The following is a 24,585-nucleotide window of genomic DNA, read 5'->3' on the forward strand; positions in this document are numbered from 1 at the left end:
TCAGAAAAGAAGAAATGGAACGGCGAATCGTTCCTTGGGATACACGCGGACAAGGAAGAAAAGAGTCTGTACAGAAACTCCTTGGTCTGAGAGGAAACGAGTATCTTGGTTCAACGGAAGAAGAAGAAGAAGAAGAAGAAGAAGAAGAAGTAGAAGAAGAAGAAGAAGAAGAAGAAGAAGAAGAAGAAGAAGAGAAGGAAGAACAGGAGGAAAGAAGGGAGCCAAGGTAAAAGGGAGACGTGCGAGAGAGGCGAGGGGACGAGGTCTGGGTTGGGTAAGGTGAGGGCTTCTACGGGTGAGTACCACTCACTTCATTGACTCGTGCGTACGCCCGCACGTCTGTCAGTCCATCCTCACTCACTCGATCCTCGCCTGGTCTCGTAGCCGCTCTACAGAGGCCAGTTCTCTCCTCCTTCGAGAGTTGCACGCTTATCTCATCCACGTCCTCGTCCTCGTCGTGGTGTACGACTTCAGGTAAAGTCGAGGTCGATCAGTAGTCCAGTCAATAACGTGCTTCCCTACGTTTGCTCGGTTTCGATCGATCGACATCGAATCGTAGTATCGTGGAAATCGTTGGAAAGTCTACTTTCGTGGGTGGATGTCGGCTAGCAGAAAGAACAGGATGAGCCTGGCCAGCTTGGGAGCAATCCTCGCCTTCCTGCTGCTTTTCATGCTTCACACCTCATGGGCCAGGGCCAAACCTCAGCAGATCAAACCTGGTGAGTAGTTTCTATTTTCCTTTTTCTTTTTTTTTTTCTAAATTAAGTTTGGTTAAAGTTACTAAAGACAATCTTATTACCGGTGAACTTTTACGAGTCACAAGCAGCGCAAATTTAATAGCGTTAATAAATCGTTTTGCGTAAGATTAATCGAACGAGTGTTCGTTTTTTCGATTAGTTTTATTTAAGGTTGTTAGGGAATCGTAGTAATTTTATCGATGAAATTGTAGAACTCGCGCGTTACAGCTTTATCACCATCCATTAATTATCTTTGTATGACATAGTAGCAAGTTTGATAACGAAGGAAATACGATCGTCTTTCTCCATGCAAAATATAGAATCTATCATTTTTAAAATATTGAAAAATGGAAAAGTGCTTTTATGTTCTTAATGAATATAACAAAAAATTACTACTTTTATTACATTTTTTCCATTACATTCTTCACGAATCCTATCGAAATCCTAGACGAAATGTCCTTTTCCTAATTGTATCCAGAAAACAAAATTGATGGAAGTTCGATTTCCAAGTAACTCGATTGTCGTATAAAATTCGGTTGTATTCGAACCGAACACTCCACTCAACATACGATAAGCAAAGAACGCTTCTCGGATATCACCTTCGTTCCATTTTGGCGAACCGTACTTCGCTGCGTCGAGGGATTGATTAAAACGCGGCTGATCTGTAACGAGGGAAGTAATACTTCCTCGTACGCGTAACCCGTTCATTACGGTTTAGAGTTTATCGCTGACGATCAGACCGGCGAAAAAGAGAAAGAGCAGAAGAGGGACGAAGAACAACGAAACGCTATTGTTGGTCGCTATATCGATCGACTCTTGGTGAAAGAAAGTCTCTCTAACCGGTGTATCATCTGCAGATGTCAGAAACGAAAGCACGCGTGTATACGCGTTTTCCCACGTCGTTCGTCGTGGGAGCACTCGAAACACGCCATTGTTCGATACGTGGATCGTTCGTTGCGCAATTCCTGCGGATCAGGGTTAACGCACCGACACGATTACGTTACCAGAATCCATCCGCGGGTCGATCGATCGATCATATACGTCGTGATCGATCGTGTTCCGGATTTTTTCGAGGTTCGGACAACACGATCCGTTTGTCCTTTTCGGCGCGAGGACCGACTACCTGGCCAGATAGGGTGATCCAGTTGATCTTTGTATCTAATCTGGCAAACGGAAGTTCCTTCGTACGATAGAGATTATTTTGTGCGCTTTGGAACTAAAGGCTCCAGAGAGATTACGCTGACATACAAAAGTATTTGGCCATTTATCATAAAAAACTTTTATTTCTATATCGCATGTGTCATATAAAATGTTTTGAAATTTGGTTAGCGTCGTAACGATATACCACTGTCACAATTATATTAACAAAATTTGGGACCAGTTTGTATATAAAAGTTACGAGTTATTTATTGCGGAAATTAGTATGTTTAGGTACTCGTACCAGCTTCTCGATGGTATTTTTTAAACACACGATACCAACAAAGATTCGATCTGCAGTTGGAACTGACGATTCTTTTCGCTTGTACTTCAAATTTTAATACGTGAAATCAAGCGTTACTTCGGGGAAACGAAGTATCTCCAGAAACTGTTTTGTATCAATTAAAACCTTCGCTTTTAAAGCTTGAAAGAGCGAACTGGTTAATTAATGGAAACGTATTTAGACCGATTCGCGTGGTCGATGCAAATTACGCCATTTCCTTCTTCTCTCTTTTCTATTATCGAATCGAAAACCGAACGCGCGTTACTCGATCTCAGGTAGAACTTTACGATCGTTTCTCGTTTGCTTCTCCAACTTTCGATCCTCGGCTAACGATCCAGGGGAATCGTCGTTTGAATGTTCAACTAAGGGCACCGTGTGCAGTTAAGCGTCGCGAATGTCCAAGAATAGTTGGCTCAACGATAGGACCAAGTCAGGAGGCCAACAGGAGTTTACGTACCTTAGCAGACCGCACGCTTTCGGCGTTATACGGCCGCTGTAAATGTCTAAGAACTTTAGCTGTTTCGCTCGTGTCGCGTTCGTCCCCTTCCGGGACGCGGAATTATTGTCTCGCAACGAGCCTCGCGTTCGCGCCCGCGCGTCTCAAACTTCTGCGGAAATATATTATTTCAAGCCGCTCTGTATGCTCTAGAAAGCGTTATGTCTTCTGGTGCATTCAGGACTCTGTTGGCTCGCCGCAATGGAATATCCAGAACAACGAGGGAATTTTGTAAATTATCGAGTCAAATTATTGTTTGGTCGAGTCAATTATTGGATGTTGATACGGTGACTGATTTTAAGAGAAATTTGCTAAATATTCTCTATGGTATTTGAGATTTTTCCAATTTTTTTAATACCAATGTAGTATCAAAGTTCGTGTACTTAGTTGTCGTGTACTAGTTTATTTGTCAGTTAAACAGAGCATGTTACACGTTTTTGATAAGTACTATCAGTCGCCAGAGTTTCCGAGTTTAATAATTTCATTTCCGTTAGTACAGTCGCTCACATAAAGATGGTATCTTGAGAGCATTTAGCGAAAGAATCTACGTTTAACTATCTAACGAAATGATCTAGTATCGCATCAAATACTCCACGTTCCATCGTCTCCGAGCTGATGCATATCGGTTCCTGAAACGCTGCGACGTCGAATCCGACAGCTGTCCATCCTGTTCCATCGTACGACACCTATCTATGTGTACCATCGCAAGAAGCCACAAACATCGCAAGACCTTTCATTCCTCTAATTCCTTCGAAAGGTCCTTCCACAACAATTTCCACCATATATTTCCGTCTACGTTCGTCGAAACCTTAAAATTTGCTCGTTCCATCGCTCGAGGTGGATGGACAAGAATATACTAAATTAAGACTGATTCCTATCAGTCCAATTAGAACTCGTTTCATTTTTCTAATATTTAAAAAACAAACATTACGTCCTATTTTTTTAAATAAACCTGCGTCGTGAAATAATTGTATCGTTACCTCGTGCTGTTTATCATCATTTCCAGTACACCCGTTACAGAATCTTTCATTTCCGTAATCGTCGACTTCAGCGTTATTTCCGTAACAGTCGCTTCTGTGATATTACTCTTAGGGAAAATTGTCGTGCGATTTTCAAAATCGATATCACGCTTATTTGTACGATCGACCCTTGCGCCAATTATTCTACAAATATTTTGTCCTAAAACGATCCAGCCATCGGAGCACGAGCATTAACAAACTCGAAGACATATTCTCCACCCAACTGTGAACCACGTTTTTTCTCCCTCTTTTTCTTTCTGTTTTTTAGCCGTCACTCATCACGCACGAAATCCGCGCGTCGTTCACGGTACTCGTCCACTCGATCTTTCGCGAGATTTCACCGGTTTTTCTCCGACGTCCATTATCTCTCGCGACGTCCTCTCTTTTCCCCTCTCCCCTATCTCTCTCTCTCTCTCCCCTTTACTCGTGAATCCGCCCTTACTCGAATTGGATCTCGTGTGTCCCGTTCCCTCGACGATGGGCTAAGTGATTCTCTTCTGTTCCTATCCGAACGATCAGCCGATTCTTGGCGAATGAATCTTACATGGTACGTCCGAATCAGGCCTGGATCTATATATCATTCTCGCTGTAAAACTGTACCAGATCTTCCCAGTCCTCTCCTCTACTCTCCTACTCCCGGTCTCTTCCTATTTTAGAATGATTCCGTGCCAAATGCCGGATACGCTGCCGTCCACCGATATGGAACTATCCCGGTTTATTGGAGGTGGCGTATGCAGCCAAACATCTGGCTCACGCGAGATATATCGCCGGATCCAGCGAAGATTCCGCCGGATGTTTCACACCGGTTAGTTTTTAACTTGGTTGGCCAGGCTGTCATTGATTCTGAGATTGAGATCTTACGAGCACGAAATTCTCAATTGGGATAGGTACACACGCTACCAGCCATAAGAATATCAACAGTTTTATTCGGAGACTTATTTATTTATTGGAAAGTTTATTTATTTATTGGAAAAGAAATTTTAATCCGTTTAGCATTTTGTACGACGAGGCTCACGGTAAGAAATTTAGGATATACCAACGAAATGAAATTGTATGTTTTTCTAACGTGTATTTTTATTTGCTCGTACGTTTCTTCTTCTTTCTTTTTTCGTATATTTGTTCTTATACACGTGTTCCTTTATTGCTTGATATATTCGTTTCTTTTATTCATTCGCACAGTTATTCTTCTTATGTCTGTCATTTTACTCGTTTATACATATATTCTTTGTGTATAAGTCCTCTTACATTTTGTAGGATTATCAACATACCGATTGATTAATAATCATCGAGATATGCGTTTTTCCGTAGATTTATTAACGGAGCGCGTAAATCTATGTAAACTAGGATTTCAGCTTTTAAAGTCGAGTTTCTCTACTCGGATCGGTCTCGGTTCAGCAGTTTTCTTCATCTCCTGACATCCTTCATGCAAGTGGCCAAAGTTTTAATAGGAAAGACGTCGCGAGATAAATTATATCGACCTACGTTTAGGATAATTATGAGAGGAAGGTCGTGTATCGTGGCTGATGCTCGCCTCCGTTATTCATTGATCTTAGCTTTTCCATCAATCTTCCTTTCGATTTGTATGCTCTATTTAGTATCAATGGTACATACTTGCAACGTTGCTATCAGGTTTTGGCTTTATGAGAAGTCAAATTGAAATTCTTCTCCTACTTTTCCGCTTCCAGTATCTTCAATTTAATTTTTATCGTTATTTTCGTCTCCTACGCTCAACATTAAGAGCAACAAAATTTTCATTCGGCTCTCTTAATCATGCAAATTTATGTTTACCTTTTCCATACGAATTATTCAAAAACTCGATTAATAGATTATTAATTTTCTATTACCTCAAACATAAAAAAATACTTTCAATTTTTGGAAATTAAAAACATTGCAAAGGAACCTATTTACCAGCAAAGCTGATAATTTTTACCAATTTTCTCTGATCGGTCGTTTTAAAAAACTACCTCGAGTTTCTTAAATATGAAATAAATTCATCCCCAATCGCGAAACATCTTTCTTATCGAAAACAAAGTAAATGTCTCACGAATAACAGGGATATTCTCTCGAATATCTCGGAACAAGATCGCTATTCTTAGACCACGATGAACAGAGAATTTTCGAGTTGGCCAAGCCCGGATAGACAAGGTCGAAAACGAGCTTTCTAGCTTAATTAACGCGCCCGCGGGACTCTCCTTGTTACGGTTCTTCGTCCTGATAGAGCCACTTCTGGCCCGTAATGCAGCCAAGCTGGACGACGCTTCTTGCGTCCCGATGCCACTCCGCAAAGTCTGTCGCATAATATAACGCGTTCGAACGAAGTTCGCGGTCGTTTCGATCTTACTCGACCCGGTTTTTCTACCCTCGAATCGACACTCGACCTCGATGAACTGTCTCCCTTTGCTGGTTCCACGGGGAACAAGAGTCCTCAGAAAATAGCTTGGTCGAGCTTTTGCACGTAAATACCGTCGCGATGACGATAAGAAACGCTACTGTCGGGTTAACTTGGCGCTAACTTGATGGGCGAGATTTTGGTTAAAAGCAGGAAAGTTTTGAGAGGGAGAATTAAGTAAAGAAAGTAACGTCGGTGCAGAAGAAAGGCGATTCGCTGTTTTCTCCAATTCTACGTTTCCTTATGTTTATTCTCGCTTTCCCTCCAAGGGTCCAAGTTTCTTTGGTGATTAATTTTTTTCTATTCCGAAGTTTCCTCTGACCAAATGTATTTAACTCGCGAGGATAGAATTCAATGTTCTGTTCATATATTTTTTCTTACTCCCGTCAACTTAAATTTAATTGATCGGGTTTTGTCTGACTTATAACGTAGAATTTTATTTTTATGTGTACGTTGTTGTAAAAATTCAAAAAGCGTACCTAATATCGATTATTTAGTTTCTTCACAATTTGTAAAATCAAAGTTTCTGATGAAACCGCATCGAAAACCGCAAGAATAATTTTCGTTCTTAACTCTCGACATCCTTTTCCTGTGCTTCGTTCGTGTATCGTCCACGCATTCCATGAAAACGCAGGTGGGGAGACAGGAAGGGGAATAAATGGCGTCCTTGGTCCCCTTGTAACGACCAATTAATACACTTTCGAACGGGTTTTAACCGTGGTTAATAGTTTGAAAGGTATTCTTTTCACTTTCCGCGGCCGTCATGGTCGTCTTTGACATTGCGATCGGCCACGGATGGAATGGAAATGTTCATTTTCATAAAATAAAAGTGGCGTGGCCGGTTTCGCAGCTGCACACGAGGGCAAATATCGAATAGGAGACGGAGGCCTCTGATCTTTCCGCGGTTCTCTGTATCGATTCCATTCATGCCAGATTAAGTTTTAATCGAACATACTGGCCGCGTCGTTCTTACGCCATTTCGATTCTGTCATCTTGCCAGCTTTTGGCGAGCTTCCACGCTGCTTCATTGTTAACTCGTCTAACCGGAATGAATCTTCGAAACCTAATTGAAACGAAGAAAATTATAAACGCGACTCTCCGTGTGAAGTGCTGTATCGGTTTCTTTCGAACGATTTTCTAAATTCAATTGCTTATTTGCGTCTCGACGAATTTTGTATATTTGTTGTAATCTTGGTCTTAGGAATTTCGAAATAATTTATTGTAAAGTTTTGTTGCTTCAATGATTTATTCATCTACACGCGCGAACATAGATACATTTTTACATACGATTTATTATGCGAGTTTCAATAATTTAATACGTTTAAAATTTCATCAGCAGATACATTCCAAATTTCAACATTTATCTTTAATTCTCATTAATATATTTAAGCTTCCATCGATGTTTACATATTCTTAATTTACGATGGAAATCCAGTTCTACGTCGTGTAATTCCTACCAGGGCATCCCTTGATTCGTTTACACTGCGGTATTCCGCTAAGTCCATTCGCGAACTTTTAATTATTAAATTTAATGTTTTGAGATACTGCTTGCAACCTAATTTGAACTAAACCCTGACCAATGTTGCTGATTATTTTAATTCCTCAATTAACACCAACATCAATATATACTCCAACAATTCCTGCCGATCGAATTCTCAATTTTTCAACTCAACACGTTCGATTTTATTTGTCACGCTCTAAGACGAACTTCTCGAGTCTCGAAGATCGTCAATCTTGCGTCCAACCTTCAAATAAAATCACCTGTGAAAATCACAAAGCAAATGCCATTCCAGCGGCATTTGCCATTCTATATCGACCGTACAAACAGCGAATCGCCTGAAAAAACCCAAAGAGGAAAAAAAGAGACGAATAAAGAAAGAAAGAAGGAGGGAAAGACGAGGGAAGCGTGAAAGTTGCAGCGAACGTGTTGCAGTGAGTGGTAGGTCGACGATTTCCTGGTGCTCCATGGTCACCCGGTATATACACGTACACGCTACTGCGTCCAGGCTAATTACCCGTACCGAGAACACATAATAATGCCAGCTAGTGGAGGGCCGGCCTGGAAAAACTAGTACAAAGTATCCGTCGTGTCTCTCTGTGTTCACGGCTAAGCTGCACGTCGTAATCGTGAATGAGCTCGGTTCTTGTCGCTCCTCTGACTAAATGCCAGCTGATGGTCGGATGGCATGTTTACCTCCGCGATCGGCTGAGAATCTTGCCCTGCTTTTTCTGACGTGTACACTCATCCTTTCTTTCCAGATATCTTCGTGTAGATGCTTGGTCTTTTAATCGGCAGACTTCGATAAAGAATTTGATAGGTAGGGAAGATAGATTAGGTACAGTCATCGTGACGCATGATTTCGTCGATCAAATCTATCGGCAAGGACGATGAACTCGTAAAACGGGATCAAGTTTTCGTCGCTTTTAATTGATTATTACGAAACGCCGAAGTATTATCCTTTTAAATTATACTTTTCGCAACGTAGTTAGAGAAGGCACAACTAAAATTTTAGTCGATTAAATCTTGTCAATGATTTTGATCGCAAATAACTTAAACTTCCGCACTGTCGAATTTCGCAAATTTCCTGATATCAATAAAAATTTGTAATTTACCACTGCGGATTGGATTTGCAATTCGAAATTTTTGCATTGGATAAACGCAAGATTTTGAAGAGAAATTATCCTCCGGCTTTGTTCGATGTTTCATTTTTGTTAAGGTCGAGGTTGACTGATCGAAGAACGAGAAATAATTAAAGGTGTAAGTATAATGTACAAGTATAACTTTATGCTGATTCGGATCCTTGCTCTCTTTGTGTTACTAGACAATAGAATGATAGGAAGCGCGTTCGTATATTTATAGCAAAAGGACATTACCAAAAAAGTTAAGCTTATAGCTTGGGTTAGCGGCTACAGGGAACATAAATAGAAATTTGTTTATTAATCCTTTTGTTCCTAAACTTAGCAACCCAAAACATAATGCATACTCAAGGGTACAATAATATGCACTGCTCCTTATTTAGAATGTTTCTGCGTAATAGCAGTCTCCAGGTCACGGATATATATAAATAGAGATGTAGAGTTTTTCTTGAAGCTACTTCAATAATTTTTATTGCTGAATTTATTAAATAGACTTTAGTAGACTTGACTAGATTTGATTATTATATTTGACAAAAAATCTGTCGAGGTTACGACCGATTACGATTGAAAAGAGGGTTGCGCTGGTAATTTCAGAAGCGATTCACAGAAACGATCGATCGCGACAAAAGCACACACGATGTACTGCGAGAACGTTGGACAAGTCTCGTTTAGTGATTCATAAAGCTTTGATCATGTTAATTGCGCACGATCGAATGGCCCTGGACCGGAGGCCGTTTACGTGACAAGTTAGGCGTTTCGACGTTGAAAATTAATTCGGAACAGGGGACGGTTCAATCCCGCTGCCGTCCAGAATACATTTAATTATAAATTTGCCGGCGCGTGTGACGGCCGTCCCGATATATTGATAATTAATATAATAATTAATACCGGCGGAACATATTACGAATTTTAGCGAATCGCATAATCGCATGTAGCCGCGAAACGTGCCAGTGTATTCGTTTTCTCAGCGACGATTATTTCATTCTGAACAATTTTGGTCGGATCTGTTACTGATTTATTTCCTAATACAGATGTAATTTTGTTATTTTAATCATTTTTGGATATGTTCTGCGCTAATAAGTAATCGTGCGATTCCTTAGAAAAAAGTTCTTAAGTAATTACTATGCTTAAAGAAAGCTGGGATAATAAAAAATTAGGATATTATGTAGGATTACTCGAACTATACCTCGCAATTAATTATACTGATACAAATTTGCATAAATACCAGTCAGCAGTCTATTATTTATCAAAAAACTAGAATCGATCGCTCGGAGATACGTGTTTTGTATTCGTAATCGTATTTCAACAATATCGACCATTAATTCTCGCCATCGAAACCACTTAAAAGCTGCCCTCAATTCGATTACTCAAACTTCGTGCTAACTTAAGAAACATTCGAATCGATTTCTACTCTGTTCGGCGATTAATCGTTTCACCCTTTCTTTTCTTCCTTCCTGTTCAAAAAACAACAAAGCCATTACTTTTCGCTAGCCTTTCTCTAATTCGACAAATCGCTATCGATAATAATTTAGTTGCAGGGCTTTAGCTTGTATTTGGAATTGTAGGTATTTATTTTATATCGTGAATATGACAGGATACGTAATTAGCTGTATTTTAGCGTAATTAACACGTTTATTGTGAACAACATCGTAAATCCACGTCCATGTACATACAAATATTCGTAATTCTACATATATATACGTACAAGCGTAGAAATGACGCGTATGACACACGTTCGAATATGTAGGTAACGGAAAATCCTTCTGTAATTTAATAAATCACTCGCAATATCAATATACAGTCCTCCATAACATATAAAGTGGTCGCAACAATAATTTAGCTCCTGGTTCAGGTACCCATAGACGATCAAAGAATAAGAGTAAGGACGAAGGAAATATGACCAGTGACATCGACGCGAAATTCGAACGTGTTCTATGAAAATTCGTAAAACGAACGCTCGTTCATACCTGATCGGACTTTGGATCGATCGAATCGTGAAACCGACCGTTTTTCTCCTTGTTTTCGCGCGAATCCCTCTCTTTTGCCGCAATATAGCATGTAGAGTCGAAGCGGTCTAACCAATCTAATTAGTGCGATGTATACTAAAGCGGCGACCGGCTTCTTTAAAATTCGTTCGAAGAACGCGAAAACGCAGGCGGACTATTTATAAATCTGTCGGGTTTCATCGAAGACGGCCGCGATTAAAATGCCGTCGAGCTCGTTGACGAATCGGTCGGTGAATCAATTAAATCCGTTCGCCTTCTTGGCGTATGACAATGATCGAATCGCACGGTTGTTCTTCATCTCTGATGGATTGGAAATTTATCTACCTTGTTTTAGTGGTTTCAAGCGTTTAACGATTAAATAACGAGCGACCTTTTATTTTTTATTATTTCGATCACATATTGTTTCCATCCCATCACAAGTTACGTGATTCCAAATCTGTTCCTCCTTAATAATCTTCCCCTATAACTATAGATCAATTATTTACTTTCAATTAACAATTCGTTAATCGTGCAAACATGATTACTTCTGTGTATAAAAGCGATTACTCTAATCTTCTTATTTCTCTTCTCTTCGTAATATATTACGCAAACGTATAAATTCCAAGACACGGCAAACATTTATTCGATTACGATCAGCATTCGCAACGTGATCTTCAACGTGATTCGATCGGCTCTAACAACGCACTTTAGATCAAAGGATCTCTCTGAATCCGCGATAAAGTCGATGGCGACTTAATTATCCATCTTCGATTAGTCGCTCTTCCTAGGCCATAACGACCATCGCGAAAGATCGAATAAGAAAGCGTTCTTATTCATCGTTCGTTGGATTTCTATTTCGCTCAAAGACGAAGCTAAATGTCTCGTTCGACTGGTCAAAGAAATCATCTCTGGCTTCGGGTGATTAAAAAATTGGGACAATTGCGATTATTGCGGCCGTTTGTTTCCTTTCGACGTTCTTGTCTCGGTTCGGTGAAGAGCTTCTTCGTGGCTGTACAAGACTCTGTTAAGAACGTTTAGGAAAAGATTTGCATTGCGTTTAATTGCGAGTCACTCTTACGATCGTCAAAGGATCGATTCCACTCGGTCGATTCCTTGAAAATTAGTTGCTCGCCGAGGAAGCCTTTGTTCTGCTCGAGAGTTTCGCTATTTAGACAAGCACTTAGCTTACTGACACGATTCTCAATGCCTTTTCGAAAGCTAAAAATTGCAAGTATCGCGCATATTTCAGTTCTATTTGCACGTTTAAAACGATCGCTGCGCTAATAGTGTCAATTTCTCTTAAAAAAGACAAAGAAATTGGGAACACTGGACATATTGGTGTTAAATTTAACCAAGGGAAATATTTCAGCCATTAAAAACGTTCCTTGTCTTGGAAAATCAAAAAGAATGGACGCGTTGAAAATCTTAGGTCTTTGTTTAATACCAAAAACGGGTGCTTCGTTAAAGATTGCAAGATCGAAAATTAAAACAGTAGAAATCTTGAAGCTCTTCTTTACACGCTCAAAATAGTTGCTTCCATTAAGAATGTAATGTATTATAAAGGACGTTTGACGCTATTTCAAAATCCTTTATCAAGGCAGTTAATTAGCGAATATAGAGATACTTACGAATTTCGAAATCGAGATTCAGAGGACGGAATGAAGTCATAACCGTTGTTGGCCGGCATGAAATTGCACGCACGCGAGAAGGTAGTTCGTGTGCAACATGCAAACGACTTTCTTCGTCGGAAGTTAACTAGGCGTTAATTTGGTATTCACGAAACGTGGCTCGGCGAGCACACCTCGGTATGAAGGATCTGTCTACACTGGGTCATTGTTGTCCTTCTCGATTTTCTAATCCTTCCAAACCAGAGAATCATTGCAGAATATTCCAATTTCTCAAGTTATTTCTTTATCCGATTCGTATCTTCCTTTTAGATAAAAATTTCGAATTTATACCGTATGTTCCGTATGACAGTACTTTAATGTCAATAAAAGTCAAAGTTAATTTCATGAAAAGTGTCCTACATATTTTTAATATTCAAATTCAAGGCAAAAAGTCTAACATTACCTGCTATTAAAAATACACTCTTAAATTACTTGACTGCTTTCTCGTATAATTACACGCGTTACACTGCCGCTCATAAACTTACCAGAATCCTAACATCAAACGTTAGTTCCGCTAAAACAGGTTTTCAATAAAATCTCCGAAACGTACGCTATAGTTTATTTTTCTTCGCAACAAGCGTCGACTTAATTTCGCGAGTGCGACGTCCGTTTATGCCTATCCTAACTATACTAAGCGTGGTTTGTGTACGATAATAGCGATATCCTTTAGAGGATATAAACAAATCTCTCCAGAGAATGTAAAAAAGTCGCAAAGTTTAGAGATATTCGGGAGGAAACACGATCACAGTCGAACTGTTATCCAAACGTTCGCGAAAGTCGTGGGACCAGTTTCGTCGAAAGCGACGCCGCGCCGGCATACTCGAACGAGAGGAGAGGATCTCGAGCCTGGGCAGCCGGAGAGGTATATTACGTAACATTTCTGCCGATCAAACGATCCAACTGTCCGTCCGTGAGCGGAATTCTTGCTTGCTCGGCGGCGAGGTGGTTACACACTTGGTGAATAGTCACGAGATGTTCGCCGTATGGCGGTCGTATAATTTCAAAGACCTTAAGGCTGACCTGAGTCAACAAGAACAAGGGGCAACCAAGTGGGGAACGTGGGAAGCGAAGTGTGGACAGAGAAACTGGCGAACGCGTTTGAAATATTCCGCGATGATCTACCGGTTCCGATCCACCAATTTATAGTTTTCTATTCGTGAAAATTATGCTCCATTAAATCGTCGGCACCGCTTTCATTTAACACCACTTTCGATCGTCAATTTTGGGAGCTTGAAATTTAAACGATGGCCGCACTCTGTTTTTTCGTCAAATGATGTTACAAATTGTTTATTACATCGGCAATTATTTTCCCTGGCAAGATACAAGTTCTGTATAAAAATGTTTCTCTGTTTAATGTTTCTTATATTTGCAATGTTTCAAGGGTTAGAAGCTGTTATAGCTTGATACATTAGGTTTTCGGGAAATTGTCTTTCTTTTACAGACACGTCTTTTACAACGATGTATCTTTATGCAAACATGAAACCTAAACCGTCGAACGTTGTGATCTTTATTTTGATAGAACAAAATGGATCATACGTAATTCGATAAAATAATATAAAGCGGAAAATGCGTATCCATTATTTCCTTATAAAAAGAAAGAAACTTTTCGGACGACCTAATATATATATCGAACTATTATTGATTTTTGTATAATACAGTCAATTGGATATTCAAAATTTATTTCGCTGTTATTAAAAGAAAGATGTCTCGGACGATTATTAACTCGAAAGATTCTTGACTTTTATAAGCGGTGGCACCAAGAATTCTTAATTCCCGTTATCTTATTCAATGGCATCATTTCATACACGCATTTGGTCCGCGATTTCGATGAAAACGCGCCTCTCTCGTGTTTTTCGTCGGGGCATATAATATTCCGCAGCTTGCGTACACGCGTGTGCAATGGTCTCTGCAAAATAATTCGAGAAAGCGCGGTTTGCATAAAGGATAGGCGGATCGTGTTTGCCCGCAAACATCGGGCGAAATACTTGATTTCCCTCTACCCTTTAAACAAACCGCTTCTCCTCTCCCGTTATTCTGATTTCTCATTCGTACCGAATCTTCCGCAAACGGCGGGTCGCGGGGAAAGAAAATCAAACGCGGGACCAGCCGCAGAAACAACAACGACGAAGAAATCTGATCGATATTCGATAAAACGCGAGATTCGTTCTCGCCGGTTATGCCCGGGGTTGAACGATTGTTCCTCAGCCCCTTCTTTTCGCTTTCGATTCTTCTGATCCTTGCGAGGCCGCCAGGAATATTTACTCGCGGTAAGGAAAACGCCTCCAACCATTTCCTCTCGCTTCCTTCTCGTGTAATCTTCTTCTCAGTCAGCAATTGCGCCGGTTACCTTAAGGATTTTACGGCTCGTTTTAGTCGACTTCCCGTTTCGGAAACTTGATATCGTGATATGGAATCGAATGTCTGTTTTACATTGTGAATATAGGGATAGATAATTGGTTGGATTTTAGCATATTCCAACTTCGCGAATGAAGTTTTTAATACAAAGATTAGATCACGAGAGAGTACATGTTTGATGGTTTTCTTGGTTTAATGTATTTTGCGATTAAGAAGAAGTATCTTCCATCTTTAAGAAGGAAGAAACTGTTAGGCTGAAGGATGTAAGTCCTTTAAAAATAGTCGATAAGTTTTGTGTTTGTACAAAAGATTTGTACAAAACCGACTCTTAGCAAAATTCCAGTTTTTATAGTCGGTGACTATATAAAAAATCACCTAGTATCCGTCTATGGTTCTCAGCTTTTAATGCCAATTGTCACGTATGCTGTAATCGCGGAGAAGTTGAAACGCGACCACAACACGTCGAGTTAATCTACCGAAATCTTTAATTTGAAATTGAACAGGCGAAACGTGTCTCTAAAAGCCGGAAACTAACAAAGAGGAGCTTTAATTACCTCGTCGGAGAGAAAATATTTTTCCTCTAATTACCTACTAATGAACATATGTACTTGTGCTAGCATCAGCGAAACGCGCTAGTTGGACCACTTAATTTTCTTCGCTGTATATCTGACATTCATCGCGCTAAAGAAGTATATAATTCCCTAATATTCGGATTAAAATTAAAATCACGTGAAAATTAATTGGATATCAGAGAGAAAGAGAGAGAGAGAGAAAAGAATAAAGACTCGCGCGTATCGCGTAGAGTATTATAAAGCGTAAAGGAACGACAAGCTGTTTCCGAGTCGTTGGACGCTTTGTTCAGCCCCCTTGAAAGCCGTCAGTGGAACTGGACGCTTTAATTCCTGCCGGCAGCGGGACCACGCTGTAAATTAAGTTCGAGCGCAACGATTTCTCTTCAACAACAAATCACCACCATCTTTTGAATTACTACAATGGTAGGTGGCCATAATTTTCGGGCTGCTGGATGGGACTCGCGAGGCCAAAGTTCCTTCCGTTCCAACTTCAGCCCACCTCTTCCTCCATCCTTGTGTACACATACACTCACGCACATACACGTACGCGTACATACACATGCTACGATAACGAACGATCGTCGATTGAAGCTGTTGCTGAAGTTTAAAGTTTCTTCTTGTACATCTGTGTAACTTGGACCGAGCTTTTTATACTACGTTTCTTAATGTTTCTTTTCTCTATGTTTATTTCTAGTTTGGCTTGTACTTTTCGCTTTAATTGCGTGTCGAGTTTCAAATTGTTAGGAGGTCGATACTATTACGGGATTGGCCGGATCGAAAAGTGGCACAGTATCGTGTACATAGTTGAAAAGGTAATTGGACACTCGAGGAAAGTTCCAGTTTCGATGGCTTTCGCGTAACAATGTTTGTACGCTTTTCTATCATTCTCCTATGTAACAGTTAATGATACAGATGAAACGCGCTCTATATCTCCAAGAACATATTATTCCTTTATTCTCTTTCTTTCCCTTTTCTTCTTTTTTTTTTTTTTTTTTAGCAATGCCAGCTTTAAAAATAAATATCTGTAGAAATTTTATGGAATACGGAGGAAGAATATTTTCTGAAAATAATAGTAACACTGTATGGCACTCGACGGCAAGTATGTCGGCTTCGACGAAACGGTACTTTCAATAACCCTTTGTGTTCCATTGGCGCCGTCACAGTCATGAAAATTGTTTCTCGTACTGCTTTCACCAATAAAAAGGGAAGAAGAATACTATGCGAACAAATTTATAAATATTTTTGGCCTTCTTTTCGAAAGAGAAACCTTTGCTTTCAAAAAGTTACACTGCAAAAGTGTACTTATTTCGTTGGTCGAACGCGTAACAAAATTATGTTCAAGCACAAAGGCTTAATAAAGGTACTCCGATGGGAAACTAAAGCATATTTATTCCAAGCAAAGAAAACAGATATTTCATAATTTTTCCGCTTCATTTTCCTTCTTTTGAACAGCGTTTTATCATTTGATAAAATTTCATTGAAATTATCGGAAATTTGCAAAGAAAAATCTGCATACTGTCACCGATATGAACTGATTTTCGTTCGCACTTCGACTCTTAATCCGAAGGGTCACCGACCTTGCACAGTCTCGAAGGGAAACCTTTCTGCCCGTACGCGGAGCGATAACCACGCGAATTGAATCGCGTTAGTGGTCGCGGCAGGCATAAAACGCCTAATTATTCTCGGCATGAATTATTCAGTTTACAAATCAGTCAGCTGTCTAGCGGGGTCGAAGGTAGCGACGAGTTCAACGCGCCACCAGTCACGTCCGTTTGAAATTTGGTGTAGACGGACGTATCCGAAATATCGAATAACCGATCGGCTTTGATGGATAATGCAAAAACGCTCTATTTCAATGTTATATTTTGTTCAGAGCAAGTGGAAACCTTCGATACTTTCGGAGTTCTAAAGAATTATTTTCAGTCGTAAATTTCATACTCGAGATGCACGCGTAATCGTTAAGGTTTCAGAAATCTGGTGTCCGCGGTACAAAAATCGCAACGTTCGTTATCCTTACGATTTGTAGGAAAGATATTTCAGGTTCAAGAATTCTAAAACGATCTTTCTAATGCTTAAAAAATTCCTAGATGTACGAAGCTTTGGAATTTTAGAATGGATTTAAGAAAGGCGGAGATAGATAGTTAAAGCTTGAATTTCGAAAAGGAAATTGCATTTAACGCTTCGCTAGATATTTCGCTGGAGCTTCCGAACTTTGAAAATTCCTAAAACTTTCGTTTCCAATTCTTTAACATCCGCAACGCCTTCCTCGACTTGTAACATCTCTCGCAATTTAAAATCCTCGATTCGTTTACAAATCGAGTGAATTTTTTCGAATCACCGAATGGTGTAAAAATTACGGAAGAAGAAATTTTCAAACAGCAGCGTGACTAGTCGAAGGCCATCCGGCTGTAAGGAAAGCCGACATTGGTCACGGCCCGTTACATCAACTTCGCTAAAATTAACGCACGCTTTCTGCTCGTTTCTTCCTCTCTTCGCTCTATGTTCCTCTTTTTATTCCCCTCTAGCTTTTTTTTTTCTTTCTTTTTAATAAACGAACACGTTTGCGCGGTACCTGTCGCGTCGTAACATCGTTGATAAAGATATATCGTGTTAGACAGCGAGACGACAGTGACACGTAGCCAGCGCAAAGATGAAAATATTGGCCGAAGCTTTATTGACACGCCGGACAGAGAAGGTACGAGCGCGTTGATGCCCGTGCACAGCTTCCGGCCGCGCTTCCATTGATACGGAGGACGCACTTTGTTTCCGGCCGGTTTCCAACGGGCTTTTTTTATCGGTAAAGCGTTTGCGCGATACCATTAATAGGTAACTGCCTCGTACGCTGTGAAATGTTCCGTTCAACGCTCGTCGATGGGATTATCACCGATCTTTTTGTTCCTTCTATATTGGATTCTGTCTAGTTCTGTTTTATTTTCTTCTTTCTTTTTCGTTTTGTATAACGTAGTTCGCGAAATGAGCGGAGAAAATAGAAAGCGGTTGATGGGGGAGAGATTTTTAATAATTTTCAGATAGGAGGACGGAAATTGTTTTTGAGAAGAGGATAATGGTAATGGAGAATTTTATACAGACGAACCTGCATTCTGTATATTTCGTATTATACGAAACAGCTAGGGCCACAAATTCTTTTCCATATAACAGAGAATAGTATTCATTTCGTTTTATCTCTAGATCATAAGATCATCAAATTTATTAAACCAGCATTAGCAGCATTAGAACGCATAAGGATTCTCAAGAAGACCACGGATTTTTCCTTGTACGTACAATTACGTATAGGCGAGAGGGTCGCGTAGATAAGCGAAAGTGGAGGATTAAATTCCGCGAGAAGCCAACGCGAGTCGTGAGTTCCCACAATGTCCGGCGGTGAGTTTCGCGGCGATTCCCGGAAACGATTATTTGATCGATTAATTCACGTGGATGTTGGTTCGGCGAGGACCCATTGAGCGGCGCGTTAACGTCGACACGCACACACCTTTCCTTCGAGAGGGCCGTCCAGGTGTGCAGGTGAAGCCGATGCCGCGGGGTCACTCATTTATCATTGCATAAGATTCAGAACCTGTTCCGGTCCATTCATCGCCCGGTTGCTCGTATATACCTTCGAAAGTGACTCGTGAGACAGGCTACGAAAGTTGTAGCCGTGTACGTGTCTCATTGGCGTAGAATTTCATTTAAAATTTCGGTTCGTTTAAGATTTTATTCGTTTGTTCCTGCGAATTTATCATCGATGATTTCATTGGATGGAGCAACGAAGAATCTCGCACGGCATATTCATGGAATACGATGTTAATCTTTGTTTCATTTCTTTTTATTTGGTGAGATTTTACGAAAGACGTTAGAACGAGATCGAAATCTTTCGAATTTGATAGGACTGAGATAGTTTTAATTATTGTACAAAATTGAAAAATATGGTAGAGATAAGTAAAATTATGTCAATTACCAATTCTATAAACTTTTCTCTTATAACGCGAGATGGAATCCCAGTTTCAAAAAAAAGCAGTTACTGTCGTCGTGTATCAATTTTCAACTTCAGAAGGCTCCATCCATTGCTTCGTATTATACTTTCAATCGAAAATATGTTTTTCCCAATCGCGTGATAGATAGTTTCTTTTTTATTTTTTTTTAATCAAACATCACAGATTGCAATTTAATGGACATCTTCTATCAATCATCCACTGCCGCATCTATTCTATTTCTGTTTTATACTCTAAATTACTTTTTTTCTATTATCATATACCTTCTTTCAAGCCGAAAAAGCTTTTTCTTTCGACCACAAAACAAGTTTTACCTGAAATAACATTTTTCTTTATCACATATCCATTTTTATCCTTAGAAACTTTTTCCTTCCATTACACATTGCTTCTCGCACAGGCTAGCCTTTATATAATGCTTTATATCAATTTTCTAACCTAAACTACTTTTTGTTGCTGTCGCGCATCGCCTTTCAGTTTTAGAACCTTCTTCTTACATCTATTTATGTGAAATTTTAATTCACAGACATTTTCCTTCATAGCATATCGACCTCTATTTTCGAAAACTTCTGCCTCTCGTCGCACATTGACTTTCTTCTTCTACCACGCGTAATCGCGTGCCAATTTTCAATTTTAAAACCTCTTATATTCAATGACTCGTTAGTTTTCCAATATTTCAGTTACCTTCTACGCTTTATATCAATTTTTTACCCTAAATTACCGTTTCTTGCCATCATCTCTCAATTCCGTAGCAACAATTCCGAGACGAGCAATAGGTCATCGCTATGAAACAAATTTCTTATTAGAAGTTTCTTTGAAATAAAAATTTAACCACATTAATTTATTGAATCTTAAATGAAACCCTTATTACACAGTGGCAAATAACAAGCGAGAGGGTTTTTAATGATTTAAAAATAGCCTCTGAAATAAAATTGAAACGCGAAATCACCAATATTAACCATTCTCCGATATTTCTTTCAATGGTAGAAAATCGACAATAAAACGTCATACATATTCCTCTCAAACGTGAAAAATTATTTAGCGATGAAAAACAGTACTTATTCACGCAAATTATTCAAAATGCAATACGAGCGTTTCCGAACAATTATAATTTATCATTCCCTACCATTTATTACTTTTTTACCTTCAACGGAAAACCTACAAATGCAAACACGCATGACACAACAATTTCTGATCGAGTCTCGATATTTCAAGCAAGGGAAACAAAAACATACAATTTACACGTGGAAAATATTCAGTGAGGTGTGGAATATTACACAACGATACAGGAACATGGGCACAAACAAACATGTTTCACCGAGAGATCGATGGTTCGTGCGGCTTGGCCGATTTTCCAGCGGGTTTCGTTCGCGCGATTTAGGAATCTTGGTTTGCGTATACGCGTTAATTCGAGCCGATCGCCGGTCCCGGATCGTTGCCTATCTAAAAGCCTCGGTTCCGCGGTTTCGGAAGCCGGCCGTGTAATTGCCGCTCAAGCAGGGATCATTGCGATTACCATAGTTTTCCAATAAACTAATACGCGGTCGCGTATTACGAAATATTTTCCGCGGTCGGACAGTGCGGTTGCGATAAGCGCGAGCAACGTTAACGAACAACGATCGATACCGGAAAACCAAACGAGAGTTTACCTTGAAATCGTCTCTCTTTCTCTCTCTGTCTTTCCCTTTCTCTCGATCGATCGATGCTTGAATCGAGATTAATTATTATCTTGGATCAAGCTAGCGTTTTTTCAGAGAATAGATCAGCTGAGATATTCAAAAGCCAGTAGGTGATCAATTTCATTGTTTGTAAATTTCTCAATTTCATTACACGGGTACAGATTAATATTTCATTTCTAAACACACGCATACACACAGATGAGTTACCTCCACAAGTACACTTACTACAAGGAAGTGGCGTATAATAACAGTAAATGGCAAAGTCAATTTAGATAATAATGTTGGTAACGTTACTTTTCTCTATCTTTCAATTTACAGGGTTAAACGTTATAACTCCTGAACGGTTCACACGGCGTGCTGAAAATCATAGTGGTGTAAGTCAATATAGCGTTAGTCGATGCTTGGTTTTAACTCGATTTTTCTAATCGCGTCGGAAAATTTCGACGTTGAAAATTATCGAGAGTTATTCCCAGGATGTGTTTCATCGTGAATGAGAAACTGGTTGCGATCATAATAGTTCCCACTCGAGAACGATAGTGTGTGATAAAATGTGATCCAGCGGTTTGCAGATATTAATATCCCATAAAAAAGGGGGAATTGGAATTTTTCATGCAACGAGTATTCGTGAGATTCTCAGATCGAATTTTATTATCGCGGATTATTATCTAAGCTAATGTCTGATTAATTCAGAAATACCTGCTAGTTTCTTCATATTTATCGTGCGAATTTATAAATGATTAACACGTTTATCATGAAAATTTATAAGCGATTATTTTAATACAACACAGAGCTGACGATCGCAGCGAGAAAAAGTCTTGAATCGATTTCAAACATTTCCTTTACGACTATACACGTACTTCGTTTAACTCTCTTGAGAAATAATAACCCTGTTCCTTCATTTACACGCCAATTTTATTTTTGTAGGATATTTTTCATTGGAAGAAAGCCATTTGTAGAACGCCTTCGTGATTGAGGAAATTAGAATGTAAAATAGGGAGGAAAACATAAGAAGGATAAAGATGGTAATATCCGAAGGAAATTGTTAGGAAAGTATATCTCAGACTTACGTCCCTTTTAATTTCTTATTAATAATGGCACGTTCGTTCTTTAATTAAAATTTTGTCGCCGTTAATTGAGCCTATGAAGCATCGACTGATAATTGAAATTTTCATTATCTCCGATCTCAGCTATTTAAAATGGGCGGAACAAGTTAACCGCGCTTCCAGTTAAGAAATTGCCCTTCGGTTCTAAGGCAGCTGCCAACAACTAGTTATCAATATATTTCAGCTTCGCAAATGAAAAACTCGAGCTTCCATTTAAACGATGTACAGGTTTTCGTAAAAAGATTTCTAAAAGTATGGCGTTCTAGATGAAAATCAAATCTTTGCTTAGGTCTCATTTCTTTCGGTATGTTCATTAAATTACAAATTTGTAAAATAAACTATCAAATACCTTCGTGAGCCACTATATATTTCCATTAAAAATTATCCTCGTGAATCAAAATCGAATTTTCTTTCGAGATGAAAAAAAAAAAAAAAATTAAGAACGATAGACACGGTAAAGGAGAAGTTTGAAGGAAGATTGGGAAAAACATTTCGAAACGTAATTCCGCCCCATATTCGAATGATAGACTTCGCCGAAATCATATCTCTGTTATGTTCCAGGGAATAAAGATTCGTAGTTACGTCTCGTTTTTTCTTTATTCTGCCCAAGGGGACACGAGGAGCGATTGGCAGAGCTGAAATCGAAACCATCCAAGTGTGCAAGACAGTATCGTCGATTTCGCGAATTAAATCGACCACCATCCAGCTCGCGATTCTCCGAAGAAGCAAAAAAAAAAAACCTGATCCTTCCTTTTAATCTATGTCGTCTTTTCGTTTCAAATAATTTCACGTGGCTTCTGATCAAAGAACGAGCGTACAGCGACTAAAGTATTTGAAAACCCAGTATAAAAAAAACTTTGTCAAAAAATGGTAAAAACTAAGTTAGAAAAGTAACGTCTTCTTTTCTACTTTTATTAAAATTTTTTAATCAAAAGTTAGAGAAATAACAGAACAACATTGCTAAAACATACGTCTACGAAGCAATTGCAATTTTTCAATTACGGATTTTTAATATAGATCACCCTTCAAAGAATCAGTAATTAATATTTTTTTTTATCCTCTCAAAGCAAGAACGAATACCTTTTTTCACGCATGTTCAAAATTTTTTAATCAACATTTAAAAACTGCGGAAATACGAGCTAGGAATGAATATACTTTTTCTATGCGTGTCCAAAATTTTTAATGAAAAATTTAAAAACTACCGAAAGGCAATAGGAAAAGGTACGTTTCTGAATTAATCACAATTATTCTCGACGTATTGTATTATGCTATCAAAAAGCCAAAAATATCATTACCATCGAGGTCGTCAAACGCGAAGCTGAATTGGCCGACCACGGAAGAAATGCCATTTTCCATGTCTCTTTCTCTTCCTCTTGTTCTCCAGACAGGAAGCGGTCCCGTTATCCCTAAAGCGCGCTTCTCGTATTTATCCGGCTTGATTAAGGGGCGCGTCATAGTCTGCGCAACAACGGACGATTTGTCAGTGTCCGAGTAGCGTTTTACCTCGCCGATATTTCGGATCGGCCATCCTACGTGCCAATTTCCTTTCTATTTCTTGCAAGCTTCTAACAACCCCTTTTCTACGTCACGCCTTCGTCGATCGCGTTCCTCGCGTTTTTTGATTACTCTTCGTGACGGTAATAGCACTGCTAATAATTAGACTGCGGATTTTATGCAGTTGTATGCACTTCACGAAAAATTTGAAAGTATACAAATGCAAAGAACGCATATAGGTAATACATGGAAGTACATAAAATATCCAAAGTAGATTACTCTTTCTAATTTTTGGGGTTAACAAATGTCTTAATAGAGTTAACGATAAAACACTGTGAAGAAGAAAAACGAACGAGCCGTCACTTAGCATCGTTAACCGTTGAACCATATATCATTTTGAGTCAGGTTATTTAATTAATTTTATGAAAGTTAATTTTAATTTTCATTTTCTATCGTACGCGATAAAAAGCACGAATGATACGGCGTAGTACGCGAGGGTATAAATTAAGAACGAAATAATCTGACCGAAAGATTTAAACAAAATTGTTATAATCGTTAATGACTCAGCGACACCAATCGACGGTTAATATCGATAAAATTTCTAATAAAATTTCGGTATACGCGTTTAATTTATCCGATCGATGATAAACGTTCGTGATCAGATTTTGCGATAATTTTAACGCGAATTTTCACTAGCTGAAAGAGAGAAAGAGAGATATGGACTATCTGGCAGATATCGGCGCCAATATGAAATTCAGCAGTAATATCGAGGAATGGAAAACAGAGATACACCCTGAAACCCTGTGGCATAGCCGCGAGTTCTAATACGAAGTGATTAAACTATTAACTTTGATCACAACGTATCGATGTCAATATCGCCGGGGAGAAAATTATTCACGCTAATTCCATATTAACGCTAGTGTCTCTGTTTGTCGGTCTTTGTAACGGTAATTGCAATTACCGTTCGCTTAGAATTAATACTGTGT

The 24,585-nt window shown here is 39.2% G+C and overlaps 1 protein-coding gene across 2 annotated transcripts in view; it reads left to right on the forward strand.

Annotated features, from left to right (window-relative positions):
- The first annotated feature begins 344 nt into the window (after positions 1–344).
- The window catches only part of LOC132905608 (uncharacterized), a 52,587-nt gene continuing 28,346 nt past the window's right edge, over positions 345–24,585 (forward strand). For both annotated transcript variants that reach the window (XM_060957083.1, XM_060957084.1), the window contains exon 1: positions 345–719. In XM_060957083.1, coding sequence (XP_060813066.1) covers positions 599–719 — 121 coding nt within the window. In that variant the 5' untranslated portion in view covers positions 345–598. The remainder of the gene's footprint in view (positions 720–24,585) is intronic.

Source organism: Bombus pascuorum, chromosome 3, assembly GCF_905332965.1.
Source record: "Bombus pascuorum chromosome 3, iyBomPasc1.1, whole genome shotgun sequence".
Classification (NCBI taxonomy): domain Eukaryota; kingdom Metazoa; phylum Arthropoda; class Insecta; order Hymenoptera; family Apidae; genus Bombus; species Bombus pascuorum.